General features: G+C 39.2%; 3 protein-coding genes across 4 annotated transcripts; all 3 read left to right on the forward strand.

Moving 5' to 3' along the window:
- Positions 1-2,383: 2,383 nt before the first annotated feature.
- On the forward strand, positions 2,384-6,075 carry LOC116330753. Of its 2 annotated transcripts, none has more exons than XR_005614880.1 (7): positions 2,384-2,586; positions 2,844-2,884; positions 3,173-3,331; positions 3,420-3,557; positions 3,904-4,533; positions 4,618-4,686; positions 4,808-6,075. XR_005614880.1 is itself a non-coding variant. In XM_039619771.1 (7 exons), the coding sequence occupies exons 2-7, from the start codon at positions 2,857-2,859 to the stop codon at positions 4,939-4,941; spliced, it is 771 nt and encodes a 256-aa protein (XP_039475705.1). In that variant the 5' UTR covers positions 2,384-2,586; positions 2,844-2,856; the 3' UTR covers positions 4,942-6,075. The 2 variants fall into 2 exon arrangements, 1 of the variants encoding a protein (XP_039475705.1); XM_039619771.1 differs by having other exon boundaries at positions 4,291-4,533.
- Positions 6,076-10,297: 4,222 nt separating this feature from the next.
- LOC116330754 lies at positions 10,298-15,219 on the forward strand. Its single transcript, XM_039619767.1, has 7 exons — positions 10,298-10,583; positions 11,460-11,500; positions 11,772-11,930; positions 12,019-12,156; positions 13,017-13,259; positions 13,343-13,435; positions 13,548-15,219. Exons 2-7 carry the CDS (start codon positions 11,473-11,475, stop codon positions 13,712-13,714), a joined length of 828 nt encoding a protein of 275 aa, XP_039475701.1. The 5' UTR covers positions 10,298-10,583; positions 11,460-11,472; the 3' UTR covers positions 13,715-15,219.
- A 3,793-nt stretch (positions 15,220-19,012) lies between these two features.
- On the forward strand, positions 19,013-24,121 carry LOC120442703. Its single transcript, XM_039619766.1, has 8 exons — positions 19,013-19,139; positions 19,991-20,031; positions 20,326-20,484; positions 20,573-20,710; positions 21,836-22,078; positions 22,162-22,266; positions 22,379-22,480; positions 23,925-24,121. The coding sequence occupies exons 2-8, from the start codon at positions 20,004-20,006 to the stop codon at positions 23,930-23,932; spliced, it is 783 nt and encodes a 260-aa protein (XP_039475700.1). The 5' UTR covers positions 19,013-19,139; positions 19,991-20,003; the 3' UTR covers positions 23,933-24,121.
- Positions 24,122-25,158: the final 1,037 nt, after the last annotated feature.

Below are 25,158 nucleotides of genomic sequence, written 5' to 3' on the forward strand. Positions count from 1 at the left end.
TCAAATCTGTGCTCAAAGACGTCAAAGGAGAGACCAAATCAGTATAGTGATTACAAAGGCATGAAGTCTTAAACATTTCTTCTGTTAAAAACGTCCTTGGAGGATGGAGATGATCTGCTGTAAAGACCCTGAAAGGAGCAGCTGACAAGAAGGTGGATGGATGGATGGATGGATGGATGGAAAAAGGAAATAGGAAAAAAGAAAACCAAAATAGAAAAAATGAAAACAGAAATATGAAAAAAGTGATTTCCCAAGCACAAGGGACGTGTTTCTGGGGAGACAATAACCCTACGGACCAGTTGCAGGAACCAAAATATGCTATGTAAGTGTGTTTTAGTCTCATGGTTCATATAATACTGATGACAGATTTTTAGGCTAATAGTTAGGCTAACACACTTACCTCTCATATTTTCTTTCCTCACAAAACCAATAGACCTCCACTTCTTTTAAGTGTCTCCCAGCGCACTTCTTAGCATATTTTGGTTCCTGCAACTGGCCGTAGGGTTATTTTCTCCCCAGAGACACTTCCCTTGTGCTTTTGGAAATGTGTTTTTTCCTATTTCTGTTTTCGTTTTTTCTAATTTCTGTTTTCTTTTTTTCCTATTTCCGTTTTCATTTTTCCTATTTCTATTGTGTTTTGTGTGTTTTTGCAGTGTTTTTCGTATTGCTGGTGTTTTCTTAAGTTGCAGTCCATTTGGCCTCTCAGGGCCACTGTATAAGAGGATTTTCTCATGGAGGGTAGGGCTTAGTTCCAGATGAAAATAAGATAAATAATGTTCACTTGTCAATTAAAGTGATCAGCTATTGACTTTTGTGGAAGTTTTAATGGATTGTGTAACTAATATTCTGATAAATAATAGGTTTGTGCTTCAGTTCAGGTGAGTGAAACTTGTTTATTACTTGGAACTCGGGATGTGTGCAACTAATCATCGATGTTGTCACTAATGAGTCCCAGATTTACTTGTCATTTAATTTAATTGTTAAAATGTATTATTAATTGTCCAAAATGTTGGCAACAGTCTGCAACCAAATGACGCATTGTTGAGAAATGCCAAAAATTTGTGAATGAAGGCCTGATCTTTTTGTTAACTGCAGGAAATGAGCTTAATTTGAAAGGTGGATGGGCCCTCTCTTAGCGACAGGGTGAGGAGTTCAGTGATTATGGATGGATTCAGAGTAGAGCTGCTACTCCTTCACATCGAAAGGAGACCGCTAAGGCTTTAAAAGTACAGGATTTACATTAAAATCACTTCTTACATAATGCAAAATGGCAAGCACTTGTTCACTGGTGAAAAGAGGAATTTGGAAACTTGGTGGAGCTATTTGATCAAATCTGCAAATCTTCTTTGGAGGTCAAAGAAGAGACAATATCAATACAGTGGTTAGAAAGACACGAGCATGTGAACATTTCTTCTGTTAAAACAATCCTTGGAGGATGGAGATGATCTGCTGTAAAGACCCTGGAAGAATCAGCTGACAGAAAAGAAGGGATTGGCTATTTTCATATTTGTTATTAGCAAATCACCCCTGGTTTAGGGGATATTTCATAGTTTTAATCAAATTTTGGATAGAACTTTATTCAAACAATAGCAAAAGAAAAATAAAAGCATTTTCTCCTACAAAGAACAAAATAGATGACTTGCTTACAAACTTACAAATTGCTTATTATATATGTGCTTGCTGCTCTTGGGTCATTGTTTGAGTTATTTATTAGTTCAGGGCATGATTACGAACCACAGGTCTGTTCAGAGAGCAGGTTCGGTTTGTTTCCTGGGCCTTGCTGAGTAAAACTGAGAACCACCTGAGACTGATCAGACATCTGTTCAAGTTTAACTCACAAATTATTTCAGAAAACCAACAAGACCCACGGCTGCTTTGGGTCCTCTCTGCCTTTACTGGACGATTGGAGTTTGGTGTCATCACTTCAGTCTGACGCCACCTCCTCCTCTGCCTGTTAGTGTGAGGAAATAAGACAAAGAAAGAATTTAGCATCCATAATAAGAGAAAATGTCATTAAATAAAAAAAAAATTGCAACTAATGACTGTCGTGGAAAAAACAGAAAAAACATCAAATCAGCTCGTTTACCATCAGTTTCTTTTATTTTGAAAACAAATACTTTGTTATTTCTGCTGTGATGAATAAATATTGGTCTTTTTTCAAACTCTGTGTTCTTTCTTTTCTTTCTATTGTGGCTTCCTTGTTTATTTCCAAGTTCTTTTCACTTCTCTTTAGCAGAAATCATTGTGACAATTGATCCATGAGAGTAATCTGACTGAGCGTGTGCAGTTGAGTCTGTTTTAAGTCACTGTGCAGAACTTTCTTCAGCTTTTTGTAAGAACTGCACTGGGTAAAAAAATGCCACGCCTAGATTGCACGAAAATGCAGACATGAGTGGCAAACCCACAAAGATCTGGGGTTTGCAGTGGCTAACAACTTTGCAGCTCTGTCTTCAGATGTCTTCCGCCTTCTACACTTTTTGCATCCTTGAGATCTTGTTTTCAGTGAAGTGAAGCACGGAGAGGATGAAGAAAGATTTTTGCATTCAATAACTGAACTAAAAGACACAAAATCTGCTCAAAATTAAGGTAAGAGCTCAACTTACATTTTAAAATTGGGTTTTATGTTTCAGAATAACTTCAAAGGATTTCTTATTTTTAACATTCGACACAGAGAGAGGACGGAAACAGAGCGAGGGCTTGGTGGTTTCTCTGTAAAGTGTTCATGTGAAGAAGAATCTCTCTGTGGCTGTGTATAAATTGAAAGTGTTCACTTTTAATTATTTTTCTTGTTATGATTTTGTGTTAACAGTAATGTTCATTTGTGTTTTATTTTAAACCCTCAGGTCGACTTTCAGAATGAAGGTGATCGTGTTGTTTGTGTTTGGTGAGTGAATATACTTGTGAAGTAAATATTGTGAATAATCCTTTAAAATACACACATGTTGTAGATGGTGTGTGACCTCATGTTTAATGTACTTGAAAAATCATGTAGCAATATGGTTGTATTTGTGTTTTAGTGATCGCAGGTTGTTTAATGTCACTGTACAAGCTTACGACAAAATGAAGAAAATATGACTTGTTTGGCTCCATGTAGAGACGTTTCTTATATCCTCCTTTAAGTAAGCGTTACTAAAAGACAAGTATTTATTTACTGTGATTGTCTTCTTTTCAGTGCTGGGTGCACTCTCTGCTGCAGGTGAAGATTTCTTTGCAAAAGTCGGGCAGAAAGTCACATTGAACTGTGGAGTCAGCAGCTACAGACGCTCTCTGACGTGGTATCATATAAATGACTTTCTTCATAGTGTTGATCAGAGCGGCTTCACTCTCAAAGGTACTCGAGTATCTCAGAACACTTAACAGTTAACATCAGTATATGATGATTACATTATAATAGAACATATTTTTATTTTCTGTGTTAGGCAGTGTTGAACTTGTGCAGAGGTCAGTCCTGAGACAGACGAATCTGGAAATCTCCAGTGTGAAAGAAACAGATGCTGGACAGTTCACATGTTTCGCAGATGGGACACGTCATAACCATTCACTTGTTGTGCTCTCAGGTACCCTGAAAAATACAAATTTACAAATAACTGTTCAAATATAACCGAACATTGAAGCGTTTAACATATTAGGACAAATATGGTTTTGTTTTAATGATCCCTACACATTACATTGATAATCAGATTAATAAAAACATCACTGCTGAAAAATGAGGGGAAATTATTGTATGTGGCTGATGGTTCTGTTATTATAACAGGTAAAAGGATATGCAACAAATATATAAAATGTATTTCTTGCACAACATGTCTTGTATATGTTTTGAAGTTTGGAGAGTACATTTCCCATAATCAAGCTTAGTCTTCTCCCAGTCAACCTTCAACATCTTTAACAAACTCTGTCCTACAGGCAGCCTTCCTGCTAAAACTTTGTCCTCTCTGATTCCAAACTGGGGCAATGTCAGAAACTTCCTGAACAGGAGCGGAGCTACGGGGTGGGCAGGACCACCACAGTCTTAAGTGTGGCCACCCTGCCATTGCTGGAGTCCATCAGGAGAAGGGGAAGCATCGGAGGGGCCACGAACATATGCTGGGCTCTAGAATTACATTCATAACTATTAAATATTACATAAGACATAACTATTAATTAATAATTCTATTATAGTTATACTATTAACTATATAAACATAATTTTCTTTAAAAAACTACTTTAGCTGTATTCTTTTGTTTTTTATTTCTTTTTGTTCTCTTTGTGATTCTCACTGTATCTGTGGTTATCTGTCTGTTTCCCTCTCAGTTTTGGCCTCCGTCAAACCCTCTGCTGTTCTCGAGCTAAACAATGAGGCAAGGCTCAGGTGTGAGGTGAAAGGTCAGCACCAAGGATGTGAAGTGAAGTGGAGAAGTCCAAATACATATTCACTCACAAATACATCAACAGTTCAACTCAAACCTGTAAAAACCTCACATAATGGGGCCTGGGAGTGTATCATCACCTGTGGCAGGAATACATTTAGTGAGCCTCTGGCCATCACAGTACAAGGTAATATACAGTTACTAGGAATGAAGACCCTTGTCCACATATGTGGTCAATAGAAACATAAAGATGTGTGTTTTTGTTCTTCAGAGCCTCCAACTACAACAACTCCTCCAACCACCCTGAAGAACATCACATCATTTGTAACGAGTGTTCAGGGTACAACATGTCTGTCCAGCTTTTGCAAAATGTCTGCAAATTTGATCAAAGTGATCCTTTGCTGAACGTGTAACTCATTCTTGTCTTTCTCACTTTCTCCAATGGTGTGTGTTGCATTCAGGTACTGCCAATGATTGCCCACTGGGACTCTCCTGTTCGATGTGGTTTGCGATTGGGGTGTGCTGCCAGTTTGGGATGCTCCTCATAGTTTGTGTCACTGTCTTGTGTAAGTGTATGAGAAGAAATACAGTATGAGAGGAAAGGCGTTCATCAAATATTTATGTGTAGGTGTGATAGCTTATGATAAAAGAAACCAAAAGAAAATGGGTTAAACACCCCCTGCACCACTGTGTTTACAGATTATGGTGAACTTCTACTTAAAGTTTTTTGCCGAATGTGTAACTGATCAGAGTCATGATTTCACTCCACCAAGTTCTTATAAAAGTCCTGGCACGCTTCACAACTGGCAAAAGTCTAAATGAGTGTCTCAGATTGTGTATTACACTCTTCAGTAAATTGGTGCAGATTTACAGATGAGGTGTCGGTTTGTTTTCTGGGCCTTCCTGGGTGAAACTGAGAACCAACTAAGATCTCTCAGACATCTGTTCTGGCTTTACACACAGATTACACTTTATTGCCAAAAGTATTCACTCGTCTACCTTGACATGCATATGAACTTGAGTGACATCCCATTCTTAATCCATAGGGATTAATATGATGTAGGACCAACTGTGGCAGCTGAAACTCTTACAGGAAGGCTTTCCAAATGTTTAGGAGTGTTTATAGGAGTTGTTGGTGCTTCTGGACACGTGTCTAGAAGCACATTTGTGAGGTCAGACACTGTTGTTGGACTAGAAGGCCTGGCTCGGAGTCTCTGCTCTAATTCATCCCAAAGTTGTTCTGTCGGGTGGAGGTCGGGACTCTGTGCAGGCCAGTCACGTTGTTCCAACAGGAACGGGAAGAGACCATCCCCAAACTGTTCCCACAATGTTGGAAGAATGAAATTGTCCAAAATGTCTTGGTATGCTGAAGCATTAAGACTTCCTTTTACTGGACAACAATAATATCCCCTCCACTTAACTCTACACTTGGCCAAATACGATCTGACAAGAATCGTTCCCCTGGCAACCGTCCATTACATTGTCCAGATGGAGAATCTTGATTCATCACTCCAGAGAACATGTCTCCACTGCTCTAGAGTCCAGTTGTAGTGCGCTTTATGCTGATCTGAAGGTCTGTAGCAATTAACTCTCCTCTGTGATTTTATGTGTCCTACATAGGGATGGGTATCATTTAGGTTTTATCCGATACCAGTACCAAACCGGTACTTTTGAAACGGTGCCGGTGCTTAAAGAATGGAGAACACAAACTTTGTCCAAAAACCTCTCATGTTTAGCTGTTTTTTGTAAAAAGATAACAATCTTAGCCTTTTCTGCAGCTATAGGGCATATATGGCATCACTCTTGGCTGGAAGCAGTGCTTAAACAATGGAAAAAACACAAACTTTGTCCAAAAACCTCTCATGTTTAGCTCTTTTCCACTTTTTCTTTGGTCAATTTAGCCTTTTTGGCCAGGGTGAAGGGAGTGTCTGACAGCCGCATGTAACTACCACGCTGTTTGCTAGTTCACCTTACATGCATTAATGTAATAACGTGGTTAGCCTACTCAACGTAAATTATACACGAACAACATTAAGCTACTCACGAAGAGATGAACGGCTGCTGCTGCCATCATCATCCGTCATCATTTCTGCTACACTGACAGGGCTAGGGGCCAGGACTCTCCTCTTCGGGTTCTTGGGGGATGCTGGTAACTCCGGGTCCGATAACAGGCACCACACCCGCAGTAGATGTGCTCGGTGTGAGGTCTCGCAGCAAGCTATCAAATACGGTGCATTTCTCGGCTTTTAAAAAAACACTATGCGTCGCCAGGTGTTTCATCAGATTCGAGGTGTTACCTCCTTTGCACAGTATCACAGTATCAGCTTAAAGCACTTGTTGCAGGCTGCTGAGTTTGCATCTTTTGCTGTGAAGTACAGCCAGACTTTTGACCACTTCGCCTTGGGCATTTTTAATCTGTAGCTCTGCTCTAAAAGAACGTACGTACCTGGGCCCGCCTACTACGCTTGCAAAGGTAAAATGATTGGCTAGAATCCAAAGTATCTCAGGGAAAAAAGCACCGAAATAAAGCACCAAAATGTGCGCTGCTTTTCGGTCTGGTTACTACCATTTATGTCAGAACCGGTGCCGTCATGGCACCGGATACCGGTACCCATCCCTAGTCCTACATCATCATGGGTGTGCTGCTGTTATACCACTTTGGTATAATGCCACTAAGAGCTGACCGTGGAAATATTAGTGAGGAAGTTTCAGAAATGGAAGTGACCAGAACACCTGATTTACTGATTTGGATGCTTGAGTAAATATTTTTAGGATAATGCCAAGTCCCAAACATTAGAGCAACTTCCCCAAGTCTCTTCACTCTTTCTTCACCCTGACTGTTGATTTCCGCTGTCATCATTTGTCACTGCTTCCTCTTCTTTTATTGGACAATTACAGCTTGACATTGTGATAATTTGATGATTCTTGTTTTGTCTTGTTTTTTATTTCAAAAAGAAAATCTTTGTTACTTCTGCTGTGATAAATAAATGTTTTTCTGTCAAGCTGTGTGCTTTTAAAATTTTTTGTTTCTGATATTTTTTTCTACTTCTTCTTCTATATGATGTCAAAGGATGTTGATAATGTTAATGTTGTAAAATTTTCAGGTATATAGCTTTAGCTTTGAGGACATAAGCCCCACCCTCCTGCCTTCCTTATCTTGTATTTGTGAGGGACAACCAATCAGATAAGGGTTTTCTCACAGAGGGTAGGGCTTAATATTAGATGAAAAATTAGATGAAAGATAAATAAGCCTCACTCGTCGATCTAAGTGGTCAGCTGGTGCCTTTTGGGGAAGTTTTAATGGATTGTGCGACTAATATTCTGATAACTAATAACCAGCCCTGAGGTCTGTGCTTCAGCTCAGGTGAGTGAAATTCAGTTGTTTTATTTGTTTATTACTTGGAACTCGTGATGTGTGGGACTAATCATCGTCACTGTCACTAGTCAGTCCCAAATTTACTTGTCATTTAATTTAATTGTCAAAATTAAAAAATGATGCCCAATGCCAGTAACTTACTTTGTCCTAAATGTTGGCAACACTCTGCACCAGATGGTGCATTGTTGAGAAATGCCAAAAATCTGTGAATCAAGCCCTGTGTTAACGACAGGAAATAAGCTTTCTCTGAAAGGTGGCTGGGCTCTCCCTTAGCGATAGGATGAGGAGTTCAGTGATTATGGTTCAGAGTAGAACCACTGCTCCTCCACATCGAAAGGAGACCGCTAAGGCTGTCGCCTCCTGGGTGTTCGGTGTTGTGCCAAAAAGTGATCCTCTGTCCAAAACTGATTTGTTTTCACGTGTTTCTTATGTGTAATGTCTTTACTTATATTGGTAAATACACTTTATAATAATAATAAATTGCATTTACATAGCGCTTTACGAGACCCTCAAAGCGCTTTACATTTCCACTATCCATTCACTCTCACATTCCCACACTGGTGGAGGAAAGCTACAGTTGTAGCCACAGCTGTCCTGGGGCAGACTGACAGAAGCAAGGCAGCCATATCGCACCATCAGCCCCTCTGACCAACACCAGTAGGCGGTAGGTGAAGTGTCTTGCCCAAGGATACAACGACCAAGACAGCCAGAGCTGGGGATCGAACGGGCAACCTTCCGGTTACAAGATGAGCTTCCCAACACTCTGAACCACGATCGCCCCAAACTTTAGTGAACAGGATTTACAAACATTATATGTAAAATTGAATAATTACCTGTTTTTCAAGTATTTTTATGGCTCCATGTTATTGTATCTATGTCCTTTTTGGCAACTTAAATATGTTTACAGAACTATTGTTATATTTGTTGCAATTCCTGCAGTCCACTTGGCCAGATTACTTTTTTAAAAGATATTTTTAATCTCAACAAGATTTTTTACCTTATATATAAGCCACTGCAAAAGAAACTGATTGCAGCTTCTACCTTGTGATAGGAATGTTGTTTGTGGCTCAAGATGACTTGATATAATTAATCAGGGACAGAGTTGACATATGTTTCACATATTATAGGCCAACAAGTTATTTAAAGCAGATATAATACAAGCAATTAGTTTTTGGCAAACAATCACTCAGGCCTACCGATAGCAGACCTGGCCCCTACTTGAAAGATATGACTCAAATATTTAAATGTCTTAAACCATTTAAAGATGAAACTACATTTGTATTAACACAGAATCTGAATTGATGCAGTAACAAATCAAGTTTACAATAGCAGCATTTAGTCAAAATCACATTTTTTTTATTTCCTGGAGTCTAACTTTAAAAATTTATTCTGATGTGGAGACAAATGTCATGCGAGCTTTAATAACTTGTACATTTGGATTATTTTAGGTGGCTCACTACTGCCCTCTATGTTCTATTTTATGTGAGTTCTTAACTCCTTGAAACTGCAATGGAGCTAGTGACAGCAATGTTATCGCAAATATCAGACACAATGTCTGCTTTTATGGGAAACAGACCACATTTAAAAGTACAGGATTTATATTAAAATCAGTTCTTACATAATGAAAAATAACAAGCACTTGTTCCCTGGTCAAAAAGAGGAATGTGGAAACTGGGTGGAGCTATTTGATCAAATCTGTGCTGAAAGACGTCAAAGGAGAGACCAAATCAGTATAGTGATTACAAAGGCATGAAGTCTTAAACATTTCTTCTGTTAAAAACGTCCTTGGAGGATGGAGATGATTTGCTGTAAAGACCCCTGAAGGGAGCAGCTGACAGAAAAAGAAGGGATCGGCTATTTTCCAATGTTCATATTTGTTATTGACAAATCACCCCTGGTTTAAGGGATATTTCACAGTTTTAATCAAATTTTTGGAAGCAACTTTAGTCAAATAATAGCAAAAGTTCTTCCAGCAGAAAACAAAATAGATGACTTCCTTACAAACGTCCAAACGGCCAGTGTTTAAGTTATTTATTAGTTCAGGGCAAATGTCAGGAAAGAATTGTATTAAAATAAAATGAGATAACTTTTGAGCTTCTTCAGGGGGCACCGTACTCCACATCTGCTCTGACAAAACTCATTTCATGGCCGCTGATGTGCACAGTCTGACATGTTAATCTGTGAGAGAAGTGAAGGCTGCAGGATTTATATCCATCTATCACCAACATACCTGGAAGAAAAATGTTTGTGTCATGTCTGAATAAAAGAAAAAGGACCAGAAAATGTCATTTAATGAAAAAGAATTACAACTAATGTCTGTCAAAAAAGAAAAAAAAAAACAGCAATTCAGCTCGTTTACCTTCAGTTTCTTTTATTTTGAAAACAAATACTTTGTTACTTCTGCTGTGATGAATAAATATTGGTCTTTTTTAAAACTCTGTGTTCTTTCTATTCTTCCTATTATGACTTCTCTGTTTAGTTCCAAGTTCTTTTCACTTCTCTGTTACAGAAATCAATGTGGATCCATGAGAGTAATCTGACTGAGCGTGTGCAGCTGAGCTTTTTCTTTTAAGCCACTGTGCAGAACTTTCTTCAGCTCTTTGTAAGAACTACACTGAGTAGAAAATGCCAGGCCTAGATTGCAGGAAAGCGCAGACATGAGTAGCAAACCTACAAAGATCTGGGGTTTGCAGTGGCCTACAACTTTCCAGAGTGCAGCTCTCTCTTCAGATGTCTTCCGCCTTCTACACTTTTGCATCCTTGAGCTCTTGTTTTCAGTGAAGTGAAGCACGGAGAGGATGAAGAAAGATTTTTGCCTTCAATAACTGAACTAAAAGACACAGAATCTGCTCAAAATTAAGGTAAGATCTAAAACTTCATTTTAAAATTGGTTTTATACTTCAAAATAAATTCATATAATTTAACGCGACCATCCCAGAAACTTTCTGTTTGCTCCGTAATGGAGTTCAAAGTTACTGCAGAGGCACCAGTTTAAGTGCAAATACAGATTAAATGTTTTAAGTGTTTCAGAAATTGTTGTTTGTACGGAGTAGAAGTTCAAAGCTTTTAAACAAAACTGAAGAAAAATCAGTTGAATCTTGTTTCAAAGCCTTTGATGTGTACGATCACATTAATTTAATAGGCTTAAAGATTCTTTAAGCTGTGAGTTTAATTCTGTGGCTCAGTCACTGAGATTTAATTTTTTTAAATGATGAGTTTGAAACTGAGCTTTGATGTTTTTATTTTTGGCGTCATCAAAGCACCTCATGTGAAGGCAGCAAATTCTTGTTTAATATTCATTTTGATGCAGTTTAATTGCACGCATAGTGATCTCAGTTAAGCTGTTTTTTAGGAGAATTTATTTAAATCACTTCAGTGGAAACAAATTTTTATTTTTCCTCTTAAAGACTTCTCATTTCTGATGAGGAGTCAGATAAAGTTACAGCAGATTTACAGGAAACACCTTCACATGAGCTGTCAGTTAGATTAAATTAAAGAGCCACAGGAAATGTTTGACTTTGTCAAGTGTAACACCTGATCTTATCATTTTTAACATACGACACAGAGAGAGGACGGAAACAGAGCGAGGGCTTGGTGGTTTCTCTGTAAAGTGTTCATGTGAAGAAGAATCTCTCTGTGGCTGTGGATAAAATGAAAGTGTTCACGTTTAATCAGTTTTCTTGTTATGATTTAATGTTAACAGTAATGTTCATTTGTGTTTTATTTTAAACCCTCAGGTCGACTTTCAGAATGAAGGTGATTGTGTTGTTTGTGTTTGGTGAGTGAATATACTTGTGAAGTGAATATTGTGAATAATCCTTTAAAATACTGTGTGTGACATGTTTAATCTAATTGAAAAATCATCTATAAATATTGTTGTACTGGTGTTTTAATCATCTCAGGTTCTTTAATTCCACTGTACAAGTTTACGACGACATAAAGAGAATTTGACTGGCTTTGTCTTCATGTAGAGACGTTTCACATATCCTCCTTTAAATAAACATTAACACAAGATGCATATTTATTTACTGTGATCATCTTCTTTTCAGTGCTGGGTGCACTCTCTGCTGCAGGTGACGAGTTCTTTGCAAAAGTCGGGGGGAAGGTCACATTGAACTGTGGAGTCAGCAGCTACAGAAACTATCTGCAGTGGATTCATGGAAATGACCTTCTTCATAGTGTTGATCAGAGAGGCTTCACTCGCAAAGGTACTTGAGTATCTCAGAATACTTAATAGTTAACATCAGTATATGATGATTACATTATATTAGAACATATTTTTATTTTCTGTGTTAGGCAGTGCTGAACTTGTGCGGAGGTCAGTCGTGAGACAGACGAATCTGGAAATCTCCAGTGTGAAAGAAACAGATGCTGGACGGTTCACATGTTCGGCAGATGGGACACTTTATAACCATTCACTTTCTCTGTTCTCAGGTAAACAGCATTTATTTACAAATAAATGTTCACATTTAAAGGATCAGTGAGGGGTTTAACATATTAGGACAATTATGTTTTTGTTTTCTGGATCCTTCCACGTTACACTGATAATCAGATTAATAAAAACATCACTGCTGTGATGTTTTAACAAACTCTTTCCTATAGAGAGCCTCCCTGCTAAACCTGTCCTCTCTGATTACAAACTGTGACATCATGAGAAACTTCCTGTACATGATTGGAGTTATGGGTTGGGCAGGACCACCACAGTCTTAAGTGTGGCCACCCTGTCATTGCTGGAGTCCATCAGGAGAAGAGGAAGCACTGGAGGGGCTGCACACATACGCAGGGCTGTAGAATTACATCCAGAACTAACTATTACATATTACATAAGACATAACTATTAATTAATAATTCTATTGTAGTTACATTATTAACTCAATAAACATAATTTTCTTTAAAATTTACTTTAGCTGTATTCCTAATTTTTAATTTATTTTTCAGACACTTCAATGAAAAACTTACTTTCTGTTTCTATATGACAGTCATGCCCATGTAAGCAAATTATGACAGAGACAACAAAAAAAAACTAATAATACAAAGTAGTCCAGGCGTGCTCTTTTCTCTTACCAGCTGTATAACTACAGTTAAATGTTTATTTGTGTTATTTTCATATCACCAAAAATGTTCCCATGTGTGAAAGAGTTACCACTTTTCCTTTAATACTTAGTGTAAGATGCTCACATTGTTTTTCCTCTCATATTATAAAGCTTTGTCATGTGTGTAATGAGTTTAGATGAAGCACCTTGTTGGTCTCCCTTTCTCTTTGTGATTCTCACTGTATCTGTTGTCCTTCTCAGTTTTGGTCTCCGTCAAACCCTCTGCTGTTCTCAAGCTGAACGATGAGGCAATGCTCCAGTGTGAGGTGAAAGGTCAGCCCCATGGTTGTGAAGTGAAGTGGAAGAGTCCAAATACATATTCACTCACACATACATCAACAGTTCAACTCAAACCTGTAAAAACCTCACATAATGGTCCCTGGCTGTGTATCGTCACCTGTGGCAGGAATACGTTTATTGAGCCTCTGGCCATCACAGTACAAGGTAATACACAGTTACTAGGAATGAAAACCCATGTTTACATATGTGGTCAACAAAACATAAAGATGTGTGTTTTTGTTCTTCAGAGCCTCCAACTACAACAACTCCACCAACCACCCTGAAGAACATCACATTTGTAACGAGTGTTCAGAAGACAACACGTGCAACATGTACAACATGTGCGTCCAGCTTTTGCAAAATGTCTGCAAATTTGATCAAAGTGATGCTTTGCTGAATGTGTAACTCATTCTTGTCTTTCTCACTTTCTCCAATGATCTGTGTTGCATTCAGGTACTGCCAACTATTGCCCACTGGGACTCTCCTGTTGGATGTGGATTGCAATCGCAGTCTGCTGTCAGTTTGGGATGCTCCTGATTGTTTGTGTCATTGTCTTGTGTAAGTGTATGAGAAGAAGGAGGGCATGTGAGGAAAGGCGTTCATCAAATATTTATGTGTAAGGTTGATTCTTGACGATGAACCAAACAAACAAACATAAAATGGGTTAAAGACCGCCTGCACCATTGTGTTTACAGATTATGGTGAACTTCTACTTAAAGCTCCTCATTGATTGTGTAGCTGCTCAGTGTCATGATTTCACTCCACCAAGCTTTTACAAAAGTCCTGGCACGCTTCACAACTCGCCAAAGTCTAAATGAGTGTCTCAGATTGAGTATTACACTCTTCAGTAAATTGGTGCAGATGTACAGATGAGGTGTTCTGTTTGTTTCCTGGGCTTTGCTGAGTCAAACTGAGAAACACCTGAGATCTATCAGACATCTGTTCAGGCTTTACTTGCAAATTATACTTTATTGCCAAAAGTATTCACTCGTCTGCCTTTACGCACATATGAACTTGAGTGGCATCCCATTCTTAATCCATAGTGTTTAATATAAAATAGGCCCAAATGTGGCAGCTTAAAATCTTATGGGAAGGCTTTCCAAAAGGTTTGGGAGTGTTTATAGGAGTTGTTGACCGTTCTTCCAGAAGCACATTTGTGAGGTCAGGCACTGATGTTGGACCTTGCTCGCAGTCTCCACTCTAATTCATCCCAAAGTTGTTCTGTCAGGTTGAGGTTGGGACTCTGTGCAGGCCAGTCACGTTGTTCCAACAGGAACAGGAAGGGGCCATCCCCAAACTGTTCCCACAAAGTCGGAAGAATTGTCCAAAACGTCTTGGTATGCTGAAGCATTAAGACTTCATTTTACTGGACAACAACAACCCCGCACAATAATCCCCCCTCCACCAAACTTTACACTTGGCACAACAAAGTGAGACAAGTAGCGTTCTCCTGGCAACCATCCATTGGTTCGTCACTCCAGAGAACATGTCTCCACTGCTCTAGAGTCCATTCGCAGTGTGCTTTACACTGATCTGAAGGTCACGTGAAGTTTGGAGGTCTGTAGTGATTGACTCTGCTCTGTGATTTTATGTGGTCTTCCACTTCATGGGTGTGGTGCTGTCATACCACTTTGGTATCATACCACTAACAGCTGACCATGGAAAATTTAGTAGAGAGGAAATTTCAGACATGTAAGAGACCATAACACCTGAATTTAACGATTTGGGTGCTTAAGTGAATATTTTTAGTATAATAACAAGTCCCAAACATTAGAGCAACTTCCCAGAGTCTCTTCACTCTTTGTTAACTCTGACTGTTGATTTCCACTGCCATCATTAGTCACTGCTTCCTTTTCTTTTATTGGACGATTACAGCTTCATTACACCCCTTCAGGCTTCAGCCTCGTCCTCAACCTGCTAGTGTGAGGAAATAGCAAGAAATACAAGAAAGAAATAAAAACACAGAATAACAACAAAAGTGTGTTACAATCAAAGCACCAAAACACCTAATTTCTTTTGGTTTGGTGAGATGCGATATTTTGATGATTCTTGTTTTGTCTTATTTTTTATTTCAAACAGACAAGCTTTGTTATTTCTGCTGTGATAAATAAATGTTTTTCTGTCAGGCTGTGTGCTTTTTCAATTTTTGTTTCTGATATATTTTTCTACTTTTTTCCTATATGGTGTCAAAAAGAGTGGATAATGTTAATGGTGTTGTTAATTTCTCAGGTATATATCTTTAGTTTTGAGTACATAAGCCCCACCCCCCTGCCTTTCTAATCTTATATTTGTGAGGGGCAGCCAATCAGAAAAGAGTTTTCTCACAGAGGGTAGGGCTAGATATCAGATGAAAATCAGATATATAAGCCTCACTTGTCAATCTAAGTGGTCAGCTGGTGCCTTTTGGGGAAGTTTTATGAGATTGTGTAACTAATATTTTGATAACTAATAACCAACCCAGAGGTTTGTGCTTCAGTTTAGGTGAGTGAAATCCAACTTGTTTATTACTTGGAGCTCGGGATGTGAAACATTAATCATCGATGTTGTCATTAGTCAGTCACATTTACTTTTCGTTTAATCTAATTGTTAAAATTCAAAAATGATGCCCAATGCAGGGAACTTATTTTGTCCTAAATGTTACGCAACACTCTGCCACCAGATGGCGCATTATTGAGAAATGCCAAAAATCTGTGACTCAAGGCCTGATCTTTTTGTTAACACTATGTGTTAACTGCAAGAAATGAACTTTCTCCAAAAGGTGAATGGGGTCCCTCTTAGCTATAGGATGAGGAGTTCGGTGATTATGGATGGTTCAGAGTAGAGCCGCTGCTCCTACACATCGAAAGGAGACCGCTAAGGCTGTCGGCTCCTGGGTGTTCGGTGTTGTGCCAAAAAGTGATTGTCTGTCCAAAACTGATTTGTTTCTGTTATGGTTCAACGTGGGGGACTCAAGCGCAGGACTCCAGAATTAGCTGAACACAAGAATTTATTTACAGAATTCACCAGGTGTATATACAGGAAGTGCAGGGCAGTGCTATATACAACAATATGAGGGACGGGGCTCCAGGGAAATCCAAAGGAGGGAATCACTCGTTCTCCAACTCTCCACACTCACGACTGCAGTTCCTTTCTCCACACTTGACACAAAGATTTACACAGGAAAGGTTATCCAGGAGGTCTGAAGCCGAGAAAACGAGAAAGAGTTACAATGTTCACAATAGACACTTGACTTCTTGAGCTGTAGCTTGACTCTCACTGACGCGTGGTAGACAACGATCCAGCAAAGACCAGCAGACTCCTCCTGGCTTAAATGCCGATCGCCTTGATGGGCATCAGGTGTGTTCCCCTTCAGTGGGCGTGGGCCGAGGGCGTGAACCCACAATGAGTTCCGCCCCGGCGAAAGAGAGGAGGAGAGCGAGAGCGAGAGAGAGATCTGATCCCCCATGCCGTGACAGTTTCCATGTGTTTTTTAAAATATGTAATGTCTTTACTTATATTGGTAAATAAACTTTAGTGAACAATATTTACAAACGTTATATGTAAAATTTTAAAATGACCTGTTTTCAAGTATCTTTATGGCTCTGTGTTATTGTACCTATGTCCTTTATGGCCACTTAAAATATGTTTAAAGAACTATTGTTTTATTTGTTGCAATTCCTGCTGTCCACTTGGCCAAATTACTCTTTTTTTTAAAAAAAGACATTTTAATGTCAATTTTTTACCTTGAGAAATAAAGCATATATATATAAGCCACTGCAAAAAATCTGATTGCAGCTTTTACCTTGTGATAGGAATGTCGTTTGTGGATCATGATGACTTGATATTATTAATGAGGGATACATTTGACTGTTTCATATATTATAGACCAAAGCCCTATTTACAGCAGTTTAAATACAAGTAATTTTGATTGATTGTCAAACAATCACTCAGGCAATGTCCTACTGATAGCAGGCCCGGCCCCTACTTGAAACATATAACTCAAACACTTATGACAAAGTTATGAGTAAATCATGTCTTAAACCATTTAAAGATGAAACTACATTTGTTCATTTGTATTAAGACAGAATCTGAATTGACGGAGAAACAAATCAAGTTTACAACAGCAGTATTTACTCAAAATCATTAGCTCACATAATTTTTTATTTCCTGGAGTCTAACTGAAAAAAATATTATACAAACTTAAACGCAATTTGGGTCACTACTTAAAATCATCTGTTAATACAACTGTGTTTTCTTGTACTTTAATAATACCATTTTTATTTGTAAGTACTGTTGATCAAATCTGCAAATCCTCTTTGGAGGTCAAAGGAGAGACCATATCAATACAGTGGTTAGAAAGACATGAGCTTGTGAACATTTCTTCTGTTGAAAAAAATCATTGGAGGATGGAGACGTTCTGCTGTAAAGACCCCAGAAAGCAGCAGCTGACAGAAAAAGAAAGGATCAGCGATTTTTCCATGTTTACGGCTACTGAAAAATCACCCTTGGTTTTTGGAGGCAACTTCAGTGAAAAAATAACAAAAGAAGAACTTTTCAGCTTCTTCAGCAGGGGGCACCATACTCTACATTTGCTCTGACAAAACTCATTTCATGGCTGCTGATGTGCACAGACTGACGTGTTAATCTGTCAGAGAAGTGAAGGTTTGAAGGATTTATATCCATCTATCACCAACATACCCGGAAGAAAACTGTTTGTGTCATGTGTGAATAATGGAAATGGATCAATTTCTGCTAATGAGTCCTGCTTTAACTTTTATTATGACATCTGTACCTGAGCTGGTCATTTGGAGGCAGCAGGTGCTGTTAAAGAGCCTTTGTGTGTTTTCTCACTGTGTCTCACAGATGGGTGATCTTCAACGCTCAGGTGAAGGTGTGCACCACAGAGACCTGGGATAACCATATGACTGTTAGCACCACTAACACATGACCCTACACTGTGTTCACTGCATCATTCCATCTTCGCACTGATGACCACCTGCATTCATGTACATATCTATCTACTTAGCACTTTTAATTTTTATTTTTACGTTTATTTAAGTGTTGTCTGACAGTATGTTCTGCACTAAGTACCGCAGCAATTTCCTAATGTTGTAACCTGCTCAACATTTGGCAATAAAACCCTTTCTGATTCTGATTCTGATTCTGATAGCTTTACCTCTACTGCAGGTTGAATGGGGTGATGTTTGTCTTTAAATCCTCTGATTACAAACCATAGGTGTGTTCAGAGAGCAGGTTCAGTTTGTTTCCTGGGCCTTGCTGAGTAAAACTGAGAACCACCTGAGACTGATCAGACATCTGTTCAAGTTTAACTCACAAATAATTTATGAAAAACAACAAGACCCACGGCTGCTTCCGGCCATCTACTCTTTTGTTGCAGTTTCTTGTCATCCCTTTGGTCTGACACCACCTCCTCCTCTACCGGTTAGTGTGAGAAAATAAAACAAAAAAGAATTTAACATCCACAATAAGAGAAAATGTCATTAACAAAGAATTGCAATTAATGTCTGTCAAAAAAGAAAAAAACCACACCAAATCAGCTCGTTTACCTTCCATTTCTTTTATTTTGAAAACAAATACTTTGTTACTTCTGCTGTGATTAATAAATATTGGTCTTTTTTCAAACTCCGTGTTCTTTCTATTCTTCCTATTATGACTTCTCTGTTTATTTCCAAGTTATTTTCACTTCTCTGTTACAGGAATCATTGTGGATCCATGAGTATAATCTGACTGAGTGTGTTCAGCTGAGCCTTTTTTAAGTCACTGTGCAGAACTTTCTTCAGCTTTTTGTAAGAACTACACTGAGTAGAAAATGCCAGGCCTAGATTGCAGGAAAGCGCAGACATGAGTAGCAAACCCACAAAGATCTGGGGTTTTCACTGGCCTACAACTTTCCAGAGTGCAGCTCTCTCTTCAGATGTCTTCCGCCTTCTACACTTTTGCATCCTTGAGCTCTTGTTTTCAGTGAAGTGAAGCATGGAGAGGATGAAGAAAGATTTTTGCCTTCAATAACTGAACTAAAAGACACAAAATCTGCTCAAAATTAAGGTAAGATCTAAAACTTCATTTTAAAATTGGTTTTATACTTCAAAATAAATTCATATAATTTACCGCGACCATCCCGGAAACTTTCTGTTTGCTCCGTAATGGAGTTCAAACTTACTGCAGAGGCACCAGTTTAAGAGCAAATACAGATGAAATGTTTTAAGTGTTTCAGAAGTTGTTGTTTGTACGGAGTCAAAGTTAAAAGCTTTTAAACAAAACTGAAGAAAAATCAGTTGAATCTTGTTTCAAAGCCTTTGATGTGTACGATCATGTTAATTTAATAGGCTTAAAGATTCTTTAAGCTGTGAGTTTAATTCTGTGGTTCAGTCACTGACATTTAATTTTTCAAATGAGACTCACAGAGTTAAGTTTAAAACTGTGCTTTAACTTTTTTATTTTTGGCGTGATTGAAGAACCTTATGTGGAGGCAGCAAATTCTTTTTTAGGAGAATTTATTTAAATCACTTCAGTGGAAACAGATTTATATTTTTCCTCTTACAAACTTCTCATTTCTGATGAGCAGTCAGATAAAGTTACAGCAGCTTTACAGGAAACACCTTCACGTGAACTGTTGGTTAGATTAAATTAAAGAGCCACAAGAAATGTTTGATTTTCTCAGTGACACTCTTTTTCAGTTTGTAAGTGTAACACCTGGTTTTATTATTTTTAACATACGACACAGAGAGAGGACGGAAACAGAGCGAGGGCTTGGTGGTTTCTCTGTAAAGTGTTCATGTGAAGAATAATCTCTCTGTGGCTGTGTATAAAATGAAAGTGTTCACTTTTAATTAGTTTTCTTGTTATGATTTAATGTTAACAGTAATGTTCATTTGTGTTTTATTTTAAACCCTCAGGTCGACTTTCAGAATGAAGGTGATTGTGTTGTTTGTGTTTGGTGAGTGAATATACTTGTGAAGTGAATATTGTAAATAATCCTTTAAAATACTGCACACGCATGTTGTAGATGGTGTGTGACCTCATGTTTAATCAAACTCAAAAATCATCTATAAATATTGTTGCACTGGTGTTTTAATCATCTCAGGTTCTTTAATGTCACTGCACAAGTTTACGGCGACATAAAGAGAATATGACTGGTTTTGTCTTTATATAGAGACGTTTCTTGTATCCTCCTTTAAATAAGCATTACTAGAAGACAAGTATTTATTAACTGTGATCGTCTTCTTTTCAGTGCTGGGTGCACTCTCTGCTGCAGGTGAAGATTTCATTGCAAGAGTCGGGGGGAAAGTCACATTGAACTGTGGAGTCAGCAGCTACAGACGCTCTCTGCAGTGGCTTCATCGATATAACTTAATTCATAGTGTTGATCAGAGAGGCTTCACTCGCAAAGGTACTTGATTTTCTTGAAATACTTAATAGTTAACATCAGTATATGATGATTACATTATATTAGTACATATTTTTATTTTCTGTGTTAGGCACTGTTGAACTTGTGCAGAGGTCAGTCCTGAGACAGACGAATCTGGAAATCTCCAGTGTGAGAGAAACAGATGTTGGACGGTTCACATGTTTGGCAGATGGGACACGTCACGAACATTCACTTTCTGTGGTCTCAGGTAAACAGCAGACCCTGGAAAATATACATTTACAAATAAATGTTCATATTTATTGGAACAGTGAGGGGTTTAACATATTAGGACAATTATGGTTTTGTTTTCTGGATCCTTCCATGTTACACTGATAATCAGGCTAATAAAAATCACACTGCTGTGAAATGAGGGGAAATTTGTTTAATGTGACTGATGGTTCTGTTACTATAACAGGTAAAAGGATATACAACAGATATATACAATGGATTTCTTACACACTATGTTTTGCCCTCACATTAGACAATTCAAAGCAGCAGAGACCAAAATCCAGATTATACTATTGAAAAATCAAGCTCAGATTACTACATTTCTCCTAGTCAGCCTTCAACCTCTTTAACAAACTCTGTAGTACAGGCAGCTTTCCTGCTAAAAGTTTGTCGTCTCTAATCCCAACGTGGGACACCACTGAAACTTCCTGAACAGGAGATGAGCCACGGGGTGGGCAGGACCACCACAGTTTAAGTGTGGCCCAGTCAGTCAGATGAGTGGGAAGCACTGGAACGGCTACACACATACTCAGGGCTCTAGAATTACATCCATAACTAACTATTACAATATAGTTATCTTATTAAACCTGTAAACATAATTTACTGAAAAATTCACTTTAGCTAGATTGCTTTGTTTGTTTTTTTTGTGAATGGCTGCTTAAACAAAAAAGCTTATGCTGTGTTTCTATATGACAGTGATGCCTGTGTAAGCAAATTATGACAGTTAGTGACAAAAAAAAAAATACAATTTGGACCAGGCTAATTTGTAGTAAAGGAAAAAGACACAAACATCAGCTTGTGACGTAATAAACAGTCCAGGCCTGATCTTTTCTGTCACTAGCTGGGTCACTACTTATTACAATCCCTCTACAGTTAAATGGTTATCTATGATATTTTCATATCACCAAAAATGTTCCGATGTGTGAAAGAGTTACCACATTTCCTTTAATACTTAGTGTAATATGCTCTCATTGTTTTTCCTCTCATGTTATAAAGCTTTGTCATGTGTGTAGCGAGTTCGGATGAAGCACTTTGTTCAGCATGGTCTCCCTTTTTCTTTGTGATTCTCATGTATCTGTTGTTGTCCGTCTGTTGTCCTTCTCAGTTTCGGTCTCCGTCAATCCCTCTGCTGTTCTCAAGCTGAACGATGAGGCAATGCTCCAGTGTGAGGTGAAAGGTCAGCACAAAGGTTGTGAAGTGAAGTGGAAGAGTCCAAATACAAAGTCACCCACAAATCCATCAACAGTTCAACTGAAACCTGTAACAAGCTCACATAACGGGGCCTGGGAGTGTATCGTCACCTGTGGCAGCAATATGTTTAGTCAGAGTCTGACCATCACAGTACAAGGTAATACACAGGCACTAGGAATGAAGACCTTTGTGTGCATATGTGGTCAAAGAAACATAAAGATGTGTGTTTTTGTTCTTCAGAGCCTCCAACTACAACAACTACAACAACTCCACCAACCACCCGTAAGAACATCACATTATTTGTAACAAGTGTTCAGAAGATAACATGTACAACATGTACAACATGTGCGTCCAGCTTTTGCAAAATGTCTGCAAATTTGATCAAAGTGATCCTTTGCTGAATGTGTAACTCATTCTTGTCTTTCTCACTTTCTCCAATGATCTGTGTTGCATTCAGGTACTGCCAACGATTGCCCACTGGGACTCTTCTGCTGGATGTGGATTGCAATCGGGGTCTGCTGCCAGTTTGTTCTCCTGATAGTTTGTGTCACTGTCTTGTGTAAGTGCATGAGAAGAAGAACAGTATGTGAGGAAAGGCGTTCAAATATTTATGTGTAGAGTTGATCATTGTCGATGAAACAAAAAATGGCTTAAGACTAAATGAGTGTCTCAGATTGAGTATTACACTCTTCAGTAAATTGGTGCAGATGTACAGATGAAATGTTCGGTTTGTTTCCTGGACCTCGCTGAGTCAAACCGAGAACTACCTGAAATCTGTGAAACATCTGTTCACACTTTACTTGCAAATGACACTTTATTGCCAAAAGTGTTCACTCGTCTGACTTCATACACATATGAACTTGAGTGGCATCTCATTCTTAATCCTTGGGGTTTAATATGATGTAGATCCAACCGTGGCAGCTTAGACTCTTATGGGAAGGCTTTCCAAAGGTTTAGGAGTGTTTATAGGAGTTGTTGACCATTTTTCCAGAACCACATTTGTAAGGTCAGACTCTGATGTTGGACTAGAAGGCCTGGCTCGCAGTCTCTGCTCTAATTCATCCCAAAGTTGTTCTGTCGGGTGGAGGTCAGTCACGTTGTTCCAACAGGAACAAAGGCCAGTCCCGTCTGCTTTTATGGGAAACACAGCAAGTTTAAAAGTACAGGATTTACATTAAAATCACTTCTTACATAATGCAAAATAACAAGCAATTGTTCACTAATGAAAAAGACGAATGTGGAAACTTGGTGGAGCAATTTGATAAAATCTGCAGATCCTCTTTGGAGGTCATAGGACTATAGTGATTACAAAGACATGAGGTTGTGAACATTTCTTCTGTTAAAAAAATCCTTGGAGATGATCTGCTGTAAAGACCCTGAAAGGAGCAGCTGACAGAAAAAGAGGGGATCAGCTATTTTTCCATGTTCATATTTGTTATTAACAAATCAGCCCTGGTTTAAGGGATATTTCACAGTTTTGATCAAATTTTTGGAAGCAACTTTAGTCAAATAATAACAAATGAAAAAGTAAAAACATTTTTTCCAACAGAAAACAAAATAGATGACTTCCTTACACACTTACAAACTGCTTATTATATATGTGCTTGCTGCTGTCTGGCCAGTGATTAAGTTATTTATTAGTTCAGGGCAAATATCAGGAAAGAAGTGTATTAAAATAAAATGAGGTAACTTTTGAGGTTCTTCAGCAGGGGGCACCATACTCCACATCTGCTCTGACAACTCATTTCATGGCTGCTGATGTGCACAGTCTGAAGTGTTAATCTATCAGAGAAGTGAAGGTTTGAAGGATTTATATCCATCTATCACCAACATACCTGGAGGGAAAAATGTTTGTGTCATGTCTGAATAAAAGAAAATGGACCAGTTTCTACTAATGAGTCCTGCTTTAACTTTTATTATGACATCTTTACCTGAGCTGTACATTTGGAGGCAGCAGGTGCTGTTAAACAGGCCTTTGTGTGTTTTCTCTTTGTGTCTCACAGATGGGTGATCTTCAATTATCAGGTAAAGGTGTGCACCTCAGAGACCTGGGATCTACCTCTACTGCAGGCTGAATGGGGTGATATTTGTCTTTAAATCCTCTGATTACAAACCACAGGTCTGTTCAGAGAGCAGGTTCGGTTTGTTTCCTGGGCCTTGCTGAGTAAAACTGAGAACCCCATTGCTACGGGCCATTCGATCCCTGTACAACCGTTGCAAGAGCTTGGTTCGCATTGCCGGCAATAAGTCGGACTCGTTCCCGGTGGGTGATGGGCTCCGCCAGGGCTGCCCTTTGTCACCGATCCTGTTCATAATTTTTATGGACAGGATTTCTAGGCGCAGCCAAGTGGCGGAGGGCTTTTACTTCGGTGGCCTCAGAATGTCATCTCTGCTTTTCGCAGATGATGCGGTTCTGTTGGCTTCATCGGGTGATGGCCTCCAGCTCGCACTGGAACGGTTCACCTCCAAATCTGAGGCCATGGTTCTCAGCCGGAAAAGGGTGGAGTGCCCACTTCGGGTTGGGGATGAGTTCCTGCCCCAAGTGGAGGAGTTCAAGTATCTCGGGGTCTTGCTCGTGAGTGACGGGAGAAGGGAGCTGGAGATCGACGGACGGATTGGTGCTGCGGCCACAGTGATGCGGACGCTGCACCGGTCCGTCCGTCATGGTGAAGCGAGAGCTGAGTGTAACAGCGAAGCTCTCAGTTTACCGGTCGATCTACGTCCCTACCCTCACCTATGGCCACGAGCTGTGGGTAGTGACCGAAAGAACAAGATCGCAGATACAAGCGGCGGAAATGAGCTTCCTCCGAAAGCTGGCTGGCCTCTCCCTTACAGATAGGGTGAGAAGTTCAGCCATCCGGGAGGGGCTCAGAGTAGAGCCGCTGCTCCTCCACATCGAAAGGAGCCAGTTGAGGTGGTTCGGGCATCTGACAAGGAAGCCTCCTGTGCGCCTCCTGGGTGAGGTGTTTCAGGCATGTCCCACCGGGAGGAGGCCCCGGGGCAGACCCAGGACATGCTGAAGAGATTATATCTGTCGGCTGGCCTGGGAACGCCTTGAGTGTTCCCCCGGATAAGCTAGCGGAGGTGGCTGGGGAGAGGGAGGTCTGGGCTTCTCTGCTTAGGCTGCTGCCCCCGCGACCCGGCCCCGGATAGAGCTGAAGAAGGTGGATGGATGGATGGATGGATGGAAAAGGAAATAGGAAAAAAGAAAACCAAAATAGAAAAAATGAAAACAGA

The sequence above is a fragment of the Oreochromis aureus genome, linkage group 11 (genome assembly GCF_013358895.1).
Source record: "Oreochromis aureus strain Israel breed Guangdong linkage group 11, ZZ_aureus, whole genome shotgun sequence".
Taxonomy (NCBI): Eukaryota; Metazoa; Chordata; class Actinopteri; order Cichliformes; family Cichlidae; genus Oreochromis; species Oreochromis aureus.